The sequence below is a fragment of the Girardinichthys multiradiatus genome, chromosome 24 (genome assembly GCF_021462225.1).
Source record: "Girardinichthys multiradiatus isolate DD_20200921_A chromosome 24, DD_fGirMul_XY1, whole genome shotgun sequence".
Taxonomy (NCBI): domain Eukaryota; kingdom Metazoa; phylum Chordata; class Actinopteri; order Cyprinodontiformes; family Goodeidae; genus Girardinichthys; species Girardinichthys multiradiatus.
In genome coordinates, this window is record NC_061816.1 from 439,254 (window position 1) to 459,333 (window position 20,080).

General features: G+C 44.2%; 1 protein-coding gene across 1 annotated transcript in view; it reads left to right on the forward strand.

Annotated features, from left to right (window-relative positions):
- The window catches only part of LOC124861152 (titin-like), a 35,946-nt gene that overhangs the window by 6,961 nt on the left and 8,905 nt on the right, over window positions 1–20,080 (forward strand). Inside the window, exons 4-18 of the mRNA XM_047354674.1 lie at window positions 36–51; window positions 1,714–1,763; window positions 2,505–2,685; window positions 3,277–8,744; window positions 8,837–8,998; window positions 10,246–10,304; window positions 10,554–10,574; window positions 11,764–12,005; window positions 12,084–12,142; window positions 12,252–12,486; window positions 12,661–15,284; window positions 15,368–15,587; window positions 17,547–17,757; window positions 18,233–18,421; window positions 18,512–18,725. Coding sequence (XP_047210630.1) covers window positions 36–51; window positions 1,714–1,763; window positions 2,505–2,685; window positions 3,277–8,744; window positions 8,837–8,998; window positions 10,246–10,304; window positions 10,554–10,574; window positions 11,764–12,005; window positions 12,084–12,142; window positions 12,252–12,486; window positions 12,661–15,284; window positions 15,368–15,587; window positions 17,547–17,757; window positions 18,233–18,421; window positions 18,512–18,725 — 9,951 coding nt within the window. The remainder of the gene's footprint in view (window positions 1–35; window positions 52–1,713; window positions 1,764–2,504; window positions 2,686–3,276; window positions 8,745–8,836; window positions 8,999–10,245; window positions 10,305–10,553; window positions 10,575–11,763; window positions 12,006–12,083; window positions 12,143–12,251; window positions 12,487–12,660; window positions 15,285–15,367; window positions 15,588–17,546; window positions 17,758–18,232; window positions 18,422–18,511; window positions 18,726–20,080) is intronic.

Genomic DNA, 20,080 nt, shown 5'->3' on the forward strand with positions numbered 1-20,080 from the left:
TTTCATCACCTGCTGCAGTGTGTCCATCTCCTCAGGCTCTGCTCCATGCAGGTAGGTTTAAACATCAAGAGGTCATCGGCAAAACAGGGCTGGAGTCATTTTAAACAGAGTACAGATCTCTCTGTTAGCAGTCTGGTGATGCCAAGGAAAAACTGAGTAGAAGAGAGACACAAACAACCTTCTAACAAAATTAATTAATCTACAAACTTCTGGCTAAAAGTGGAAGTTCTACAACTATTATCCAAATCCAAATTATCAGTTAATACCTTCAAAGCCTAAAGAAACGGGTCCAACAGCCCACTTCAGACTTCTAGCTACTTCTTGAGTTCTGACCAATCAGAGAGTGGGGAGAAAGGCGCAAAAGAACCCAAAATTCAGAGCCCGTCTTGTTCTGCTACCCTATAAAAAAAACAACTGGAAAAAGGGCCTAAATGGGTCTGACGTTGAGGTGTTTCACTCACAGAACCGAATGGACCTCTCCAGGTTGTGGCCCTGTCTGTTTGAAAGATGGAAACATCACACTTTAGATTCTTGGAGGTTCAGATTTGAGACTTATGGAGGTTCCCAGTTTAGATTCTTGGAGGTTCCTGCTTTAGATACTTGAAGGTTCCCACTTTAGATTCCTGGAGGTTCCCAGTTTAGATTCTTGAAGGTTTCCACTTTGCGTTCCTGGTAACGTAACAGTGGTGGAAGGAAACACGAGATTTATACTAACTAAACCTTCTGCAGGCTTGATTAGACCTCTCTCTGATGCCCTCAAGATGAACCTTGCTAATGGATCCTCTGGTCAGACTCAGCTTGTCAGAAGCAATGCACATTTGGGGAGTAGTCGTCATCGTCGCTGATTAACCAATGAGACATGGACTAGGTGTAATGTGAGAGGCCACTTTAGACAGCTAATGAAAAATAATACCTGAAAAACATTTTCTCTGAGATGTTTGAGACTCAGGGACACAAACATGTAAAGATCTGACTTATATTGAAGATTTCTACATGAGCAAAATAACTTTAACATATATATGCAGAGGCTCCCCTATAGAGCATAGCATCTAAGGAAGTCATATGCTCCTCATATTTATGGAGAAGTTGCTTTTATTCGATCTAAAGTCTAGCAGGAACATCTTGAAGGAACCTGAAGAACAGCATGGTGAAAGGAGAAACCTGAGGTGTTGGTGTGCTCTACACAAAATAGGGGAAATATTTACTATTTGCTTTCATTTTCAAGATTGAGCGTCACACATTTTTAAAGCTACATTTATTTTAATTTGAAATTAAACTTGGTGAAAATCAGCCTGGTATATATGAGGACTGATAGTATAAACGTGAAGACATTAAAAATGATTCATCGACAGAAACACCCAGGTTGTTTAAAAAAGGGGTAGAAACAGGAAAATAAAAGATTAAAAGAGGACTTTTGGAAGACTGATGACTCCAGCCCAGACAAAAAATCCTGGCTTTGCTGCTTTTTTCACTAATGAACCAGGAGAGGCTTGTTTGGAGGAGAGTAACTGGAGCGACAGTATTTGAGATGCTTCCTGCCTTTTAGTTTTCATGCTTTGCTTCAGAACAAACATGGCTGCAGTTAGAAATTAAAGGGAAATTCCGACTATTTTAATAACTTACGTATGAGTGAGAGAGGGGACTACACCATGTAGTAAATCAGAAGCCTTGAACTCCATTTAAGCTGTGCTTTGTTGTCTGTTTGTCCTGCAGATCTGAACCATCTGCCCAGACTCAACAACCTGCGGTCTCCACTCTACCAGGTAGAAGCTGCTTTGGATATTTTCTATTTTATTAATGATCTTAGGCTGAAGCAAACTTGTCAACTAAACACCAGGCAGTCCATTTGGACCAGTCTACTCAGTCGTTACAGAAACCATGGTAAGGTGGTGACAACTACATCTCCATAGATTGATTACCAACCTGAACCAGAACTTCCTGGTAGACGCTGAGTAAAGTACCAAGACTTTCTCCAAACCTCCACCAACACTCCAAGACTTTAATGACCACCAGTAATACTGAGCACACACACCTACTGCAGTAAAGATGATCTAGAGCTGGAACACGTGGAGAACCTAGAACCACAAGGCATTAGGTCTTTGTTCATTGTCTGCATTCGGGAGCTACGACCTCTTCTATTGGCCGATCCGTGTGTCTCTGAAGATGGATGTAGGTTGATGTAGGCTAAAGAGGAATTATGCATGTAATAATGCATGGAGATGATTATGATGTTTCTGCTGCAGATGGAGATTGGGGTTGAACTAGAGATGATTTTAAAGTTGCATCCAAGCAGCTCCTGATGTTTCCCACCATTGGTTTGTGCTGCAGTTCAACCCTCAAAGGAAAGTTAATGAGTTTGAGTAGAAATTCTGGTCTTCATGGAAGACCTGGATGTACTCAGGGATTAGTTACCTACTGATGACCCCTTTTCAAGTCTTTCTTAACCTGCTCCTCCCTCTTGAAGGTTGAAACGGTCTTTGCTTACCATGAGACCTGGTGTTTAGTTCAGGTTTGTTATCAGGAGCTACACCCCAACCTGTCTTTGTGAAGGGGCAGATTCCCGTCACACGCTCCGCTCTCAGAATAGATCTGTAAGCCTATTTACGGGCAGCAGCCTGGTCAATGGACGAAGACGGAGCAGGGGGCATGTCGACGTGACTGAGTTAGTGCAGGGCAGCTATCAGGGTTAGTGAGATCACCGCTTGGCCAGGTGGGCTTCGTTTCAACATAAACTGCCGCCGAGGCCCCCAGCAAAGACCACAGTAAGGGCCACAAATTATACAACCAGACCCATTAAAGTACTGCAACTGTTAGAGAATAATGTCTGCATAATCCTTACCAAATCCAATGTTCTATAGCATCTGTAGCTGAACATAACGTCTACCCTCCTGGTTGGTTAAGGACAACTTAGACATTCCTTTGTTCGTGTGGAGAACGTGGCAGTTGTCCAGTGGAGCTTAAGAGAACAAAAAGCCTTGTTAGCTAACATCATTCTGTTCACAAAGGAATAAACGGTGAACTTTAAACCCGTAAAGCTGAGAAAATACAGATTTTAGGATCATTTCAGGTTATGTTTGAAGAAATGGTACAGCATGACATGATTAACAGTGTCATGAACTGAAGAACCTTCTGTGAGAACATCTAGTCCTATAACTTGCACTAAGCTTTACCAGTTTCCTGGTTCAGCTGATATTTCTTTGTTCTAACGTTCATATTAGGCTGAGCTCCAGATAAACATGGTTTTCTTCATTCCTTTCCACTAATGCCTCTTCACAGGAGATGACAGTGTTGTCATTGGATCAGACGCTATTACAGTCCATCAAAAGGGGCTTTCTCCAGGCTTTGAAGTTACCTCTTGGACTCCACCACTTTCTGGAACTGAAGCCTCACTTAAAGAGGCTGGAGTGACTTCTCTGTCTGAGAATCCTGTGGATTTATCCTCTGACCCTGCTTCTGACACCACGCCAGAGGACTCTAATGATATCCAGGAAACTCTAGGCAGCATTACCTCACAAAGTCCAGCTGAGGAACTCAGAAACAGTAATGTTTTAAATGTTGAAGTCACTTCGGAGGACATTGCAGAGATGACCACAGACCTTTTTCACTCTGTTACACCCCAGCATGTTGACCTGATGGATCAGGAGATTGGGACTGGTTCAGGCAGAGCAAAAGAAGAACACCTTGACCTTGAAACTCTTACTGAAGACTTGAAAAGCATGCAGGTAGTGAGTCCAGAGGATGAGGAACCTCCAACAGAGGGGGTTACTCAAGAAGTCCTCACAGAAGCTGAGTTTATGATTCGTCCAAAGGCCACCATGTCACCTGCTGCAGAAACCTTCACTCTGATGGAAGCAGGGTCTGATCTAGAAAACATGCCTGGAACAACTGCTACAGGTTTTCTTAGGCCAAACCTGGAGGAAATCCTGGATAATTCTTTAAATGCCGTCGCTGGTGTTACTTTGACTGATACTTGGGCAGCGAAACCTGCTGAGGCTGCTCAGGAATCTACTGGCAAAACTGGAGTTCACGCTCCTGAAATGGATATTCCAGCACAGGTAGAGGATCCTTCAGAGGCGGCTGTAGACATTAGCCAAGATGAAACAAAGGTCAGCACTGAGACAACACCCACCGTGTTTCTGATGGTAGAACCTGAAGACAAGATGGAAATGAACATCAATGAGATTCCAGAGCAAGAATCAAACTCAGATGTTTCTTCTCAGACCTCCATCCTGACAGCTACCAGCAAGATGATAGCTGAAATAAGAGAAACAACTGAGATGACCATCAAACCTTTCCTCACTGGAGAAGAAGAAAAAGTTGAAGATGTAATTAGACACATGTCAACAATATGGACAATGACCACTGAGGAACCAACCAAACAAAGTGATTTTCTTGTTCCGACAGCAAAACCAGAGGAGATGATGGAGGTTGAAGTTAAACATGAAGATGTCCTTGTGATTACAGAAGATAAGAAGGTTGAAGAGGGAACAGAGGTTAGTGCTGAAAAAGAAATTGTTCAGACAGAAGAAACTATCAAACCAGACAAGACAACAGAAACAGAAGCTCACAAGAAGAAGACAGAAGACTCAGCTGATGAGGAGGTGGAACCCTTAGAGAAGTCCACTGAAGACGATGCAATAATCAGAGCGACAGTAGGTTCTGTTGATTATGGATATACACCTAAGACACCTACAGAACCCAAAGAACAAAATGGACATGAAATTATAGGAGAAACAGATCCCACGGAACAAACTGCACACGAACCAGAACCCGTAGGAGAAGCAATACTCGTAGAAGAAATTAACCCCACTTTAGACATGACACAAGAAGCAGAACCAACCACAAAACCGCTGCTAGGAACAGAACCAACCACAAAACCGCCCCTAGAAACAGAACCAGCCACAAAACCGCCACTAGAAACAGAACCAACCACAAAACCGTCGCTAGGAACAGAACCAACCACAAAACCGCCGCTAGAAACAGAACCAACCACTAAACCGCCGCTAGAAACAGAACCAACCACTAAACCGCCGCTAGAAACAGAACCAACCACAAAACCGCAGCTAGAAACAGAACCAACCACTAAACCGCCACTAGAAAAAGAACCAACCACAAAACCGTCTCCAGAAACAAAACCAATCACAAAAACGCCTCTAGAAACAGAACCAACCACAAAACCGCAGCTAGAAACAGAGCCAACCACAAAACCACCGCTAGGAACAGAACCAGCAACAAAACCACCGCTAGGAACAGAACCAACCACAAAACCACAGCTAGGAACAGAGCCAACCACAAAACCGCCGCTAGGAACAGAACCAGCCACAAAACCACCGCTAGGAACAGAACCAACCACAAAACTGCCGCTAGGAACAGAACCAACCACAAAACCGCCGCTAGGAACAGAACCAACGACAAAACCGTTGCCAAGAACAGGACCAGCCACAGAACCGTCGCTAGGAACAGAACCAACCACTAAATCGCCACTAGAAACAGAACCAACCACAAAACCGCAGCTAGAAACAGAGCCAACCACAAAACCGCCGCTAGGAACAGAACCAGCCACAAAACCGCTGCTAGGAACAGAACCAACCACAAAACCGTTGCCAAGAACAGGACCAGCCACAAAACCGCCACTAGGAACAGAACCAACCACAAAACCGCTGCTAGAAACAGAACCAACCACTAAACCGCCGCTAGAAACAGAACCAGCCACAAAACCACCACTAAAAACAGAACCAACCACAAAACCGCCGCTAGGAACAGAGCCAACCACAAAACCGCCGCTAGGAACAGAACCAACCACAAAACCGCCGCTAGGAACAGAACCAACCACAAAACTGTCGCCAAGAACAGGACCAGCCACAAAACCACCTCTAGAAACAGAACCAACCACAAAACTGCCACTAGAAACAGAACCAGCAACAAAACCCCCTCTAGAAACAGAACCAGCCACCAAACCGCCACTAGAAACAGAACCAACCACAAAACCGCCGCTAGAAACTGAACCAACCACAAAACCACCTCTAGAAACAGAACCAACCACAAAACCGCCACTAGAAACAGAACCAGCAACAAAACCCCCTCTAGAAACAGAACCAGCCACCAAACCGCCACTAGAAACAGAACCAACCACAAAACCGTCGCCAAGAACAGAACCAGCCACAAAACCGCCGCTAGAAACTGAACCAACCACAAAATCGCCTCTAGAAACAGAACCAACCACAAAACCACAGCTAGGAACAGAGCCAACCACAAAACCGCCGCTAGGAACAGAACCAACCACAAAACCGCCGCTAGGAACAGAACCAACCACAAAACCACAGCTAGGAACAGAACCAACCATAAAACCGCCGCTAGGAACAGAACCAACCACAAAACCGCCGCTAGGAACAGAACCAACCACAAAACCATCGCCAAGAACAGAACCAACCACAAAACCGCCGCTAGGAACAGAACCAACCACAAAACCGACGCTAGAAACTGAACCAACCACAAAACCGCCTCTAGAAACAGAACCAACCACAAAACCGCCACTAGAAACAGAACCAGCCACAAAACCCCCTCTAGAAACAGAACCAGCCACTAAACCGCTGCTAGAACCGGCCACAAAACCGCCACTAGAAACTGAACCAACCACAAAACCACAGCTAGGAACAGAGCCAACCACAAAACCGCCGCTAGGAACAGAACCAACCACAAAACCGTCGCTAGGAACAGAACCAACCACAAAACTGTCGCCAAGAACAGAACCAGCCACAAAACCGCCGCTAGAAACTGAACCAACCACAAAACCGCCGCTAGAAACAGAACCAACCACAAAACCGCCACTAGAAACAGAACCAACCACAAAACCTCCTTTAGAAACAGAACCAATCACAAAACCTCCTCTAGAAACAGAACCAGCCACTGAACCACTGCTAGAAACAGAACCAGCCATTAAACCATCACTAGAAACAGAACCTGCTGAAAAATCTGCAATCACAGAAAAAACAGCTGAAGCAAAATCACCAGAACCCACAGGACCACCAGCACCAGTTTCAGAATTCACAGTAGAACCATCACAAGAGACATATCCCATCATAAATCATGGACGAGAAGAAGACTCCACAAAAGAAACAGCAGAAGAAGAAGGTGTAGTAGTAAAACCAGGACATATGAGAGAACCACCACAAGAACCAGAGACAACAGAGAAACCAGTCCAAGAACCTGAACAAATGAAAAAACCAGCACAGGAAACCATTAAAACCACAGAAGAAACAATCAAAGATGAAAGACCCCAACCCAAAAGAGATCCACCACCAACAGATTCCTCCACAGAGACAGCAAACGAAGCACAACCCACCAGAGAACCTGCTCAAGAAGCAGAGGCTATAGAAGATCAACTTGAAGCCTTTGAAAAACCAACACCAGGTCCCTCACCTATAGAAAGACCAGCCCAAGAAGCTGAACTCTTTAAAGAATCAACACCTGAAACCCAATTAACCATGAAACCAGCTCATACAACAGAACACATAGAACCTACAAGAGAACCAGGCCTTAAAACAGAAACCACTGAAGAACCTCTACTCAAAACAAAACTTAAACAAGAAGTCACAAAAACCACAGAACAGACGGCACTGGTACCAGAGCCCAGAACAGAATCCACTGATATTAAAGATAGATATGAAGAAGCATTAGTAGAACCACAACCCACAAGAAAATCTGAAAAGGAGCCAAAACTCACTGGAGAACCAACTAAAGAGTTAGAACCTTCCATGGAAGCAGGACATATGGAAGAACCTAGTAGAGAACCATCACAAGAAAGAGAACAAGGTAACGATCCAAAACTTCACAAAGAACCATCACCTGAAGTGGAAACCCCCAGAGAATCAGGAACAGAAACAATAGCAGAACCTACAAGACAACCAGAACTAGGTGAATCTGTAGATGAGCTTCCTGGTAAAAGGGAACCTACAGAAGGACCTACTGAACCTTATTTAAGAACAAATAAAGATAAAACTGATGTTCTTCCAACATCTTCAGATACAATGCAAGAAGCAGGAGAACCGTTTAAGGACAGGGAGGACAGAACCTCTGAGACACCAGATGAAGTAACCGAGGAAAAAGGAGGAACAACAACAGATCCAGTGGAGCTGGTACCACAGAACCCTGTAACTGTTGAAGGTTCAGAAGACACAGAAGAATTATTGCCTGTGACTCAGGTGGAGGGAACTATTGGACAAGATGTAGCAGCTAGATCTCCACATGGTTCTGCAGTGGACGTTCCACCCGAAACCATTAAAGAAACGATTTCCCATGTGGTTGAACCTGCAATCACAGTGAGACAATTTACTCCTGAAGTTGAAGATCCCAGTGAGACACCTCCAGAAGCTGTGACCAAATTCCCTCCAAGGACAACATCAGAAGCAGGGTCCCTCAAGACTGAGGACCCTCCCACTGAGGAACAGGTCTGGCTGAGAAAGAACGGTACGCTGGCAGTTCTCCCACCAGCTGCTGATGGAGACAAAATCATGACGGAGCCTCCTCCGGAGGTTGAACCTGGTGAAACACCTGTGGTAGAAGGAACTTCACCAGGAACATCAACAGTAGGACCTTCTGAGGAGGCCACTAAAGGTTCCACTTCTAAATATTTAGGGGAAACCAACAATGGGAACTTCCCGGACCTATCAGTACGACCTTATGAAGAAGAAGGCAACTTCCTGGGAAACAGTGGCTTTGTGGGAGAAGATGGCGAGGAGAACTCGGTAAGGAGATGTAGAATAGTTACCAATGATTGGTTAAAATCCGTGTTTACACCATCATCAGATCATCATCTGGGTATCTTCTGTGTTTTTAGATTGGGAATGAGATATTTGAGACGCTGCTGAGATCCCCACGGCCCCTGAAGGACCATGTGGTGGAGATGCGGATCAAACTGAAAGGAGAAACCTACAACGATGCTCTGAGAGACCCGAGCAGCTTTGAGTACCAGCAGCTGGCCAGACAGTTCAAACGCAAGGTGAGCATCAGTCGCAGAGCAGCTGGGTATGTTTAGGAAGGCGTTGTCATGGAGATGGATGAACTTCAAGCTTTAATGGTCAGATCTGTATCAGCAGCTAATGTCATAAGGGTCAGGGGTCAATGAACTAACAATAAGCATGAAACTGACTGAGAACAAACTCAGTCAGTTTCTTTAAAAAGACAACTCTTCTAGACTGTTCTGATCCTTTCTGTGGACATCAACATCTACTGAGACTGCCCTGTGTTGTTATCATCTTCTTGTTGTGAAGCAGGGCTTCCTGCCTCGTCCTCTTTATTTCTCTCTCTGACGTCCACAACACCCACTCAGTACCAAACCGACCCGTTTGCGGTTTCCCTCCAACTGCAGACTCATGAGTTTGGCTCCAGTTTAAAAGCCTTGCCTGATTTTCACGCTTTAAGTTTCTTCATGCCTTACAGCTCAGTTTGCTGTGCACTGCCAGGGAGCAGCTATACGAGCTGCAGAGGCTGCAGCGGGGAACATACAGTATACGAGCGGTGACTCACCTCGAGCCGCTGGAAAAAGCAGGACTGCCAGGAAAGCAGAGCGGAGCGTCGGTGTGTTCCCGCTCCACTGGGAGGTTTTTGGGCCGAGCTCCATGTTAGTGACGCTGGAAACCAGTTTATGGTTTGAGGGTCAGGGTCTTTAATAAGGGAATATGAAGTGAAAAACTGCACTAATAGAAGCAGCAGAAGAAGAAGAGGGCAGCCACGGGTCACCGAGACCCAAAATCTGTGTTTTTACCTCCAGATAAAGATTTGTGCAGCAGATTTCACCCAGTAAAGTAAGTGTCATATTCTCATTGCTACCTCTGGAGGACCTTTAGCCATCTTTCCTCCACTCAAATTACTTGGTGCTTCACCTTTAAATAGTTTGAATTCATCCCAAACAGTTTTGTCCAGACATGATGAGACAAACATCCTGGTAGTGCTTGAAAAGAAGGAAAATGGACCTCCTTCTTGAACTCCTGAACATGTTTCATTCTTCATCCTAAATGCTTCTTCATTTTGGTGATGACCTTTGAAGCTTTTATTGGTTAATTAAAGCAAATGAGTTGATCTTTGATCAGTTACAGTTCAAAGTCTGAGTAGGTCTAACCTTTGGTTAATCTGCTGGTTTAAGGTCAATATCTAACAGGACAACGAGCTTCATTAATGACCTTCTTATCCTGGTCTGTAGAGAGCAGCAGGGTTTAACTCCTGGTTGTCCATTGTTTCTTCTGACAGGTTGAAGATGCCTTTGAGAGGCTGCCAGGCTTCAAGAACATCGACATTATTGAATTCAGGTACAGTTTAATTGGCTTGGATTACAGCTGATCTTTAAGGAGTCATTTTTAAAAGCAAAGTTCATTAAAAGCAACTTTAAAAGTGACCTTTACTCCAGTTTGTTGCTCAGACGTTCAAACCAGGTTGTCGTTGTAAATATGAATCTGTAGCTGGTTAAATAAAATAAAAAAAATAAAATGGTTCTTTCTATATTTTATGGATCTGTCTGGTTTCTGCTTGTTCATATGTTGCTTTGTTTGTGTTTTCAGGCCTCAGAAGGACCTGCAGAGGTAAGGTTTTATTTCCATTCTGAGTGAAGGTTCTTGGTTGGTCTTTAACTCCCACACAGGTTCATTAGGACTTTGCACAGCTGGGCTAACCTGTAATCCTGCAACATCTCAAGCCTTCACAAACTCTTCATTTCTGGGAGTTTTGTGGTTTCACCTCTGCAGAAGGATTAGATGGACCTGACATCTTGTAAAGCTTCATGGGTGACTTAACCCCTGACTCCTGTCTGACAGGAACCATGCTTAAAGCCCCTCCAGCTGACTGTGAAGGTGTAAACCCTGCAGAGAAATTCAGCCTGAAAACCAGGGAAGCCTCAATAACTTGATGCACCAGGTCTGGTCCTCTGGAGTTCACAGCAAGTTAACACGACGTTCCCGTTGAAGGTTCCTGCTCCTAATGGGCTTTGGGAATCAGATTTCTGGCTTAAAGAAGGATGCTCCTATGGACTATCCTCTGGAGGTCCCTTCACCCACCTGTCGCAGTAAATAACAGGTCTGCCGCTCCTCTTTCTGCTTAATGTCCTCATCAATAGTCAGTCAGTGGCTCTTAAGTGGGATAAGTCGCTCGGCGGCCACCTGCAGCTGTCGCAGGATTACTGTAAAGCTTTATGACAAGCTCTCTGCTCTCGCTGCTCCTTCAAACCGCCTGCAGTCTTCACAGACCATCCATGAGGTCACCAGGTTCTGCTCAGGATGAAGAATAAAACACAGACCATAAACAGGTCGTAAGATGAGGCACGGAGGCTCAGACCAGAGGGTCTAAAACAGGACATCTTCGATCCGATGGAGGCCCGTCTCAGTGCTTTACAGTAAATCCATTCAGGCTGGATTTTCTCTGTTAATGAGCTTCTTTACTCTGACCAGAAGAGAGCTAGTGGGGTCCTAAACAATGTGTTTTAGTTGCCAGCTTCCTGAGGCCCCTGCTCTGTCGGTTCCAGTAAAACACTCGTACCAAGCAGCTTTGCAGCCAGTCCACTATCTTTGTAAAAGACATTCATGTTGAGCTGTTTCCTGACTTTGTGTAAGCAACCACAAAATGCTGTTTCTTTCAATTTCCTGACAATAAATGCCTCCTGAAGTTTCTGTTGTTTGCTGATAGGTTCTTCATTACTTCTAAATGATTTGATTTTATGTTTATTTTTACGTCCCACGCTAAATGAACGCCTCCTGGGATTTATTCTGGTCCCATCAGGGGTCTGGTGGTCCAGGTGCACTATGCTATCATTTTGGAGGTGGAGGTGGACAGTGGTGGCATCTCCAACGACACTCTGGACTTCATCACTCTGCAGAACAACCTGGTGGAGAGGAGCTTCCTTGGAGTTGCTGAGCAACCCACAGTCATCTACACGATCACAGATTTCCGTAACTTCATCACTGAGGCACTGCACAAAGACAAGTTCCTGACCAACAGCAGCCTGGAGGTCCTAGAGCACGGTAGTTTGCTCTCTGGTGAAAATAACAAAGAGCTAAACTTGGTTTCCGCTGTAAGAAATGTTGTTGTGTTTGAAGCAGGGAACGTGCTGCCTTCTGTGAAACCTACGAGTAAACCAGCTGATGTTTATGATAACATGGTGAGTTGAACATTTTCTGAAAAGCATGCTTTTCCAAATCAAACTCATGTCAGACTGGTAAACATGGGTTTAAATGAGCAGAAACTGAATGATGCCTGCTTGTTTTCAGGACAACATCCTCGCGGCAGAGAAGCCTCCTGATGCTCCGCTCCATGAGGCAAACACCGACAATGCTTTCCTCAAGAAGGAAGACTTCCTGTTTAATACCATGGGGCAGTTGAAAGGTCCACAGAGTGAGGTGGTGAGTGAAAATGACGTCTTCTTATTCGACGAAAGCACAACTCCTTCACAGACTGCCAAAGTCCAGGAAAAGACCGTGGACCTGGAGTCACTGGCTAAAAACAGTAAGTAATATCTCTGTCTGAACAAAATAAGGTGATGAAGTCATGAAGTTTAGAACCAAGAACATCAGCAAAAACTCCGTTTTCTGCAAAAAGACAAGAGAAAATGTTCCAAAATCTGGATATGAAGACGGTACAAGTAGATGATGGATGTCCATGTGTCTCTCTACTTCACAGATGGTGGAAACATTGAAGATGAGGGATTCCTTCTCACTATTTCTGCTAACGCTGTAGATGATCACCAGGTGGAAGACCAAACGGTGGGTCCTGAAGGTCCTGCAGTCAGCATACCTCCTACAGTTAAAGCTCCAACACCCTCTGAGGCCACATTTGATCTCGGATCTGGCTCTGGTTTCTCTGGAGATGCTCAGGAGTCTTATGCCTCGTCTTGGGACACTACAGAAACATCTCACGTCAATCATGACAGGGGAGTCAATAGCCAGGATGTTCTACCACCACCGGACCTGGAGATGGATACAGATGATGAGATAGCTGCTGTGGAACCATCAACCACTGAAATTGCTGACTTGTTTGAAAAGGGAGAAGAATCTGCTGCTTCTGAACAATCTTTTTTGGATGAACACACAGAGAAACCTTCTCTGGATAAAGTCCTCGAGACGCCACTCAGCACAGTTCCACAAGACCTGACCGTGGGGCAAGTGCTTCTACCTTCCACTCAGGAAACCGTGACTGCGGACCTTTCTGTGCAAACTGTAGAAGCTTCTGGTTTCCATGAGGACTACTCTCTAATTGATCCTCAGACCTCTGCAGTTTCAGTTATGGCTTCTTCTGAACCTAGAAGTTGGACTCCAGTTGATTCTGGCATCAGGCGTCAAGACTCTACTGAAAGTGTTGAAGAAACTACTGACAGAGAATCAGAGGTTCAAGATGTTAGAGTCGTCTCAGAATCAACAAAAGAGATGAGGAATGAGGAAGTTGTCGTGCCTGAAGCTCCACCAACTGTGGACTTACCATCGTTTGTTGAAATCCAGGCAGTTACAGTCAGTGAATTCAGCTTTGAAACAGCCACTGGTAAGCCAGAGCAAGTTGAGGTCCTGGTTGAAACATCGGATCCACCTCTCCCAGAAAAAAGAGCACCTAACAAAATCGAGATTCTGGAAGAGCAGCATTTAGATACCCCTTACTCTACCACTGCAGCGCTCTCAGCTGAAGGTCCAGACCATGACCTGGTTGTGGATCAAGTCATTGTTGTCACTACATCCACAGCATCTCCGGTTCCAACTTTACCTGCAGCCTCAGAACTCAGCATCAGCGTTGAACATTCACCTGAAAAGGACTCACCTTTCACACGAGTGTCCAATACAGTGCCAGAAGATGAAGATCTCTTTCACCATGAGCATCTAATTCATGATGAGTTCACAGACGTTTCCACAAGCTCCCCTTCCTTAGACATCGCTCAGTCCACATCAGCAGTTGTAGAAATGAAAACAGAAAAGGCTCCAACTTATTCTGGAGAGAGGTCTTCAGGTGCTTCAGCACCAGACCAACACCTGGGGACAACCCCAGGAGAGGTTTCAGGAGGTAAAGCAGAACCTTCAGAAGAGGATGCAAGACCTCCTATAATGAGACCCGAACCTTTCGAAGGAATTGTAAAGCCTTTGGATAAGGACGTACAAATCTTCAAGCATGAAGTAGAACCTTCTGGAATGGAGGCCAAATTAGAAGGGTTTGAAGTTGAAAAGGAAGGTCCAAAAGACAAAGCTGAACCTCTGGAGAATACTGAAGCTTTAGAAGGTGATGTCAAAACTTATGGAGTTGAATCCTCAGAAGTGGACATTGAAACTTTGAGTGTGAAAGTTGAAGCTCCTGGTGGAGAAAAACAAACTCCTCACGAAGATTTAGAATCTTTAACATTGTTAGAACAACCTTTGGAAAATGGAGAAGAATCTTCCAAAAGAGACGCTGAATTTCCAAATGAGGAAAGACAACATTTCAGTGTGGAAGTGCAACCTTCAGAACAGGAATTAGGGACCTCTAGACCCGAAGAAGAGTCTTTAAAAGGTGAAGTCGAACCTTCTGGAGTACAAGAAGAACCTTTTGGAGGAGAAGTACAGTCTTTAGGGGAACTTGAACGTTCAGAAGTAAAAAAAGAGCCTTCTGGAGGAGATGTGGAACCTTTTAAAGAAACAGTGGAAAGTTCAGAAAAAAGCACGGAACCTTCTGCAGAGGAAGTAGAACCTGGAGAGGAAATAGTGGAACCTTCCAAAGTAAAGGTAGAGCCTTCTGGAGGAGAAAAGATAACTTCAGATAAAGACATAGAATCTTTAGGCAAAGGAACTGAACCTTCATTAGTGCATGCAGAATCTTCTGATGGAAATTTAGAACTTCCTGAAGAGGTGCAAATGACACCTTCTGGAGAACAAGGAGAACATCCTGGAATTGAAGTGGAGCCTTCACATGGTAGAATAGAAACAGAACTTTCTAGAGGAGAAGCAGTAAGCAGTATCCTTCCAACACCATCTTCCTCACAGCCCAAAGTTAATGACAGTTCTTCTATGGTGGAACTCCAGCCTTTTAAGTATGACTTCCCTGACATGCCGAGCATCGATGTTAGCATTGATTTATTCCAGTACGGCACTGGGGAGGCTGATGGTGAAAGTAGTGGCTTCTCCAGTGAAGCTCGGGGTTCAGACCTCGAAGCTTTTCCATTACCGGCCAGGCCGGGCAGAGCTCTGACAGTTTTCTTCAGCTTGAGGGTGACCAACATGGCATTCTCCATGAACCTCTTTAACAAAAGCTCCTCAGAGTACAAAGCTCTAGAACAACGGTTCCTACAACTGGTGAGAATTTCAAATAATTACTTTCCATTGAATGGGTTCTCAAGAAGGACATTCTCCAACCTTTCTTTGTCTTTACTTTACAGTTGGTCCCTTACCTCCAGTCCAATCTAAACAACTTCCAGAACCTAGAGATCCTCAACTTCAGAAACGGCAGTATAGTTGTAAACAGCAGAATGCGCTTTGGTAAACCAGTTCCCCAAGAGGTTACCAATATCATCTACCTGATTCTGGAGGACTTTGCCAACACAGCCTATCACACCATGAACCTGGCCATTGACAAGTACTCACTCGATGTTGAATCAGGTAGGACCAGGTCTCCTTAACCAATAAGGTCTTGATGGAGTAAATACTGGAAGGGTTTTGACTAGAAACTCAAACTATGTTTAGTGGCTTAATGGGGGCTCCCTATAGAACAACTGGTACTGAGACTGAAAGTGTTCAAACCAGTTGTCTTCTGCAGCATTGGTGTTTTATGGTAAAGCAACCAAGTATTTTCCTCCAGCAGCAGCAGCTGATTGGTTTGTTGGGTAGGAAACCTCAGTCATTTGAGCTCTGACCGACCTTTGTCTAGTTCCATACGTTCCATATGGCTGTTTAGCCTAAATGGTCATAAAATGAGGGACAGCGGGCATAGTGGAGTACAAGAACGTTTAGTCTGTTAGGCCAAGTTGGTTCTGCAGTTTGTCTGTGCAGCACAGTAGCATCTCAGGGGCCCTTTCACCTGTTCGGATCTGATCTAATACCTTGGATAATCCGTCTGGGAGGAACGTGAGCAGCTGCACATCCGATGACTCACTGCAATAGTCAACATCATGTTTGTTTGCCTCCATCTGCCTGAACACAAGGTGTTTTCCACCTCTAGTAGTGATTAAAAGCCCATTGGATGAAATTAATGAGGAGTGTTTCAGGTTGTTTAATCTGTCTGATATCATTTATCCAAAACATTTTGAACCAAACTTTATTTCCATAAAATAGATCCAGGCAGAACATTTTTGATGTCAAAGGCTCATAGTGAGGAAGATATATTTTATATTTGTAGATGGTAACTTCATTTAGTATAACTTCTGGAAAACAAAGTATTACTGGATTCTACAAAGTATAAAACCCAGTTTAGTCAGATGTTCAGCTGGATGTGAGAAATGTTATTTTGAAAGAAATACGAGTGAAAGTCCAACTTATGCTCCTTAGAGCCAGCCCTGGGGAACGATTACCGTACTATGACCCCCAGCAGGTTTCCGGTACTGTAGATAATATGAATCTTGTTGGGTTTATGTCGTATTTTACTGCTCCTGATGGTAGAAATGGAATATTATTAGAAGAACTTTAACAGTACGACTGAAACTAACGCAAACATGTGTTACTGTCAGATTTGTACTTTTTTTTGGTGCATCTCGGCTCAGCGACGGTGCTTTAATCTGTCTGAGCCATTGTTAGGAGCTCCTGACTGACTGATCAAGCTAATCTACACCAGTGACTCACTGGGGTCTGAACTCTTCATAATCAGTTTACTCCTCTCATCTTCGCTGTACTCTGCAGACATGTTTTCCATTGCACAAGCTGCTGCTAAACCTGCCAGGTCACATAGAGGCTGCAGGGCTTGTTAGGGTCACATATGTCGTGTCATAATAACTGCCTAAGAAAGACGTCCATTTATTTCTAATCACACCACTTGAACCGTCTGTGGAAATTTGTTGGTAAGGAATGAAATCAAACAAGTTCACCAAACCTTGGTCCAGATTATTAGAAAGAGGGAATCCACCTTGATGTTTCCTTGGAAATATTACGGTGCCCTTAAACCTGATTTAGTTAAGAGTTAAGAGGTTCTGGTCATGTGCCTGACATGTTGGTCCTCTCAGCAGCTAAGGTCTGGACTGGTCTCCAGTGTAGTCTAAAACGTGTCATTGGCTGGTCTTTCATTGGCTGAATCTAATGAACCATAGTTATTGTAAACTAGTACCACTCTGAGGTGGCCAGAACGTTTGTCTGGAAGTCCCAGGCTGTAGTCTGGGACCGATGGCCCAGGAGAACATCTCAGGCTGTGAATCAAGAGTCAGTTTTAAAAGATTTTGATCTGCATTTTTATTAATGACCTTGGCCTGGTTACAGGGGAAGCAGAAAGTCCTGTTCATGTGTTGCTCACCTCTACTTGAAAAACCTCCAGCAAAGCATCTTTTACAGACATGTAGAAGCTGGACTGCATGTGTTCTGGATGGATTTAGGTCCTTTCCTGCATTTCTGTGAAAACGATTTATTCTTTGCCAGGTGATCGGGCGGATCCGTGTAAGTTCCAGGCCTGTAACGAGTTTTCCAAGTGTATGGTGAATCAGTGGTCGGGTGAAGCGGAGTGTGTGTGTGACACAGGCTATCTAAGCATTGACGGCTTGCCATGTCAGAGCATCTGTGACGTTCAACACAACTTCTGCCTCAATGACGGCAAATGTGACATCATTCCTGGCAAGGGCGCAATCTGCAGGTAAGAGGGGGGGTTTATGTAGCTTGAGGCAAACAGTGAACACCTATAAGTACTCAAGTTGCTCATGTAGAGTTTTTGTTGTATCTTTCACATTTTCAACATCAATGTGAATTAAATCCTTTGCACTTTGCCACTTTTAGAATGAAGACTGAAGAAATAAAATGAGTATTGTATGCGTTTTCTGTTCTAACAGATGAATACAACTGTCTATCTGGTTACTACTTTATGTAACTGTGGAGAGCATTATAATGCATCATTAAAATATTTCTATTCTAACAGAAACAGGGTATTTGCAGGGCATTAGTGGAGTATTTCTGTTTGTATTCAGGAGTTTCATGTTTGTAAAAGATTGGATCATCAGCATATATTTTCCTTTAAAAGAGTAAAAGCAGAGCCCTAAATTAAACAAGTAAAGCTTTTTAAGAGGATATTTTGCAGATTTCACTGGGAATCAAACCTTGGTTTGTTGCTGCAGGTGTCGTGTTGGGGAGAACTGGTGGTACCGGGGGGAGCACTGCGAGGAGTACGTGTCCGAGCCGCTGGTGGTCGGCATCGCCATCGCCTCGGTGGCTGGTTTCCTTTTGGTGGCAGGCGGGATCATCTTCTTCCTGGCGAGAACGCTCCGAGAGCAATATGATGGTGAAGATACAGAGGACCCACTAAGGTTAATAAAATCTTTGAATTTTTAGGAGCTTATTTAGTCTGATGTAAACAAAATGCATAAAATGAAAAATGTGATCCTTTTACTTTGTAGAAGGCACGAGAGTGTTCCAACGTTGGAGCGAGCCACAAAGTTCAACCCGATGTTTGAGAGCGACCCGGTCACTGCTCAGTACTACCGTCGCTATGATGACAGCCTGCCCCAGTACCACCAGTGCTGTGACTCCACCCTACCTCAGTACTGCTCTACAGACCTGAACAGCGAAGAAATACAGAACATCTGCCAAAGCACCACACTGACTAAAGAGGTGATGTCATGATATTAATGGGTCTAGGTTTGAAACAAAAGTGACCCAACAATGAACCCCTGTGGAACACCCAAATTAATCAGTAACTCTATTGATATGAGATATTTAAATATGTGACAAATTATTAACTGATAGAGTGAAGAAGTTACCCCTCCAAGCTCAAACTATAGTCTTGCAAAAGTATTCAGCCCCCTTGAACTTTTCAACCTCTTGCCACATTTCAAGCTTCAAACATAAAGATATAAAATTAAAATTTTTTGTGAAGAATCAACAACAAGTGGGACACAATCATGAAGTGGAATGAAATTTATTGGATGTGTCAAACTTTTTTAACAAATAAATAACTGAAAAGTGGGGCGTGCAATATTATTCAGCCCCTTTACTTTCAGTGCAGCAAACTGACTCCAGAAGTTCAGTGAGGATCTCTGAATGATCCAATGTTGTCCCAAATGACTGATGATGATAAATAGAATCCACCTGTGTGTAATCAAGTCTCCGTATAAATGGACCTGCTCTGTTATAGTCTCAGGGTTCTGTTCAAAGTACAGAGAGCATCATGAAGACCAAGGAACACACCAGGCAGGTCCGAGATACTGTTGTGGAGAAGTTTAAAGCTGGATTTGGATACAAAAAGATTTCCCAAGCTTTAAACATCCCAAGGAGCACTGTGCAAGCAATCATATTGAAATGGAAGGAGTATCAGACCACTGCAAATCTACCAAGACCCGGCCGTCCCTCTAAACTTTCATCTCGAACAAGGAGAAGACTGATCAGAGATGTAGCCAAGAGGCCCATGATCACTCTGGATGAACTGCAGAGATCTACAGCTGAGGTGGGAGAGTCTGTCCATAGGACAACAATCAGTCGTACACTGCACTAATCTGGCCTTTATGGGAGATTGGCAAGAAGAAAGCCATTTCTCAAAGATATCCATAAAAAGTCTTGTTTAAAGTTTGCTACAAGCCACCTGGGAGACACACCAAACATGTGGAAGAAGGTGCTCTGGTCAGAAGAAACCAAAATCAAACTGTTTGGTCACAATGCAAAACGATATGTTTGGTGTAAAAGCAACACAGCTCATCACCCTGAACACACCATCCCCGCTGTCAAACATGGTGGTGGCAGCATCATGGTTTGGGCCTGCTTTTCGTCAGGAGGGACAGGGAAGATTGTCAAAATTGATGAGAAGATGGATGGGTCCAAATACAGGACCATTCTGGAAGAAAACCTGTTGGAGTCTGCAAGAGACCTGAGACTGGGACGGAGATTTATCTTCCAACAAGACAATGATCCAAAACATAAAGCCAAATCTATAATGGAATGGTTCACAAATAAACGTATCCAGGTGTTGGAAT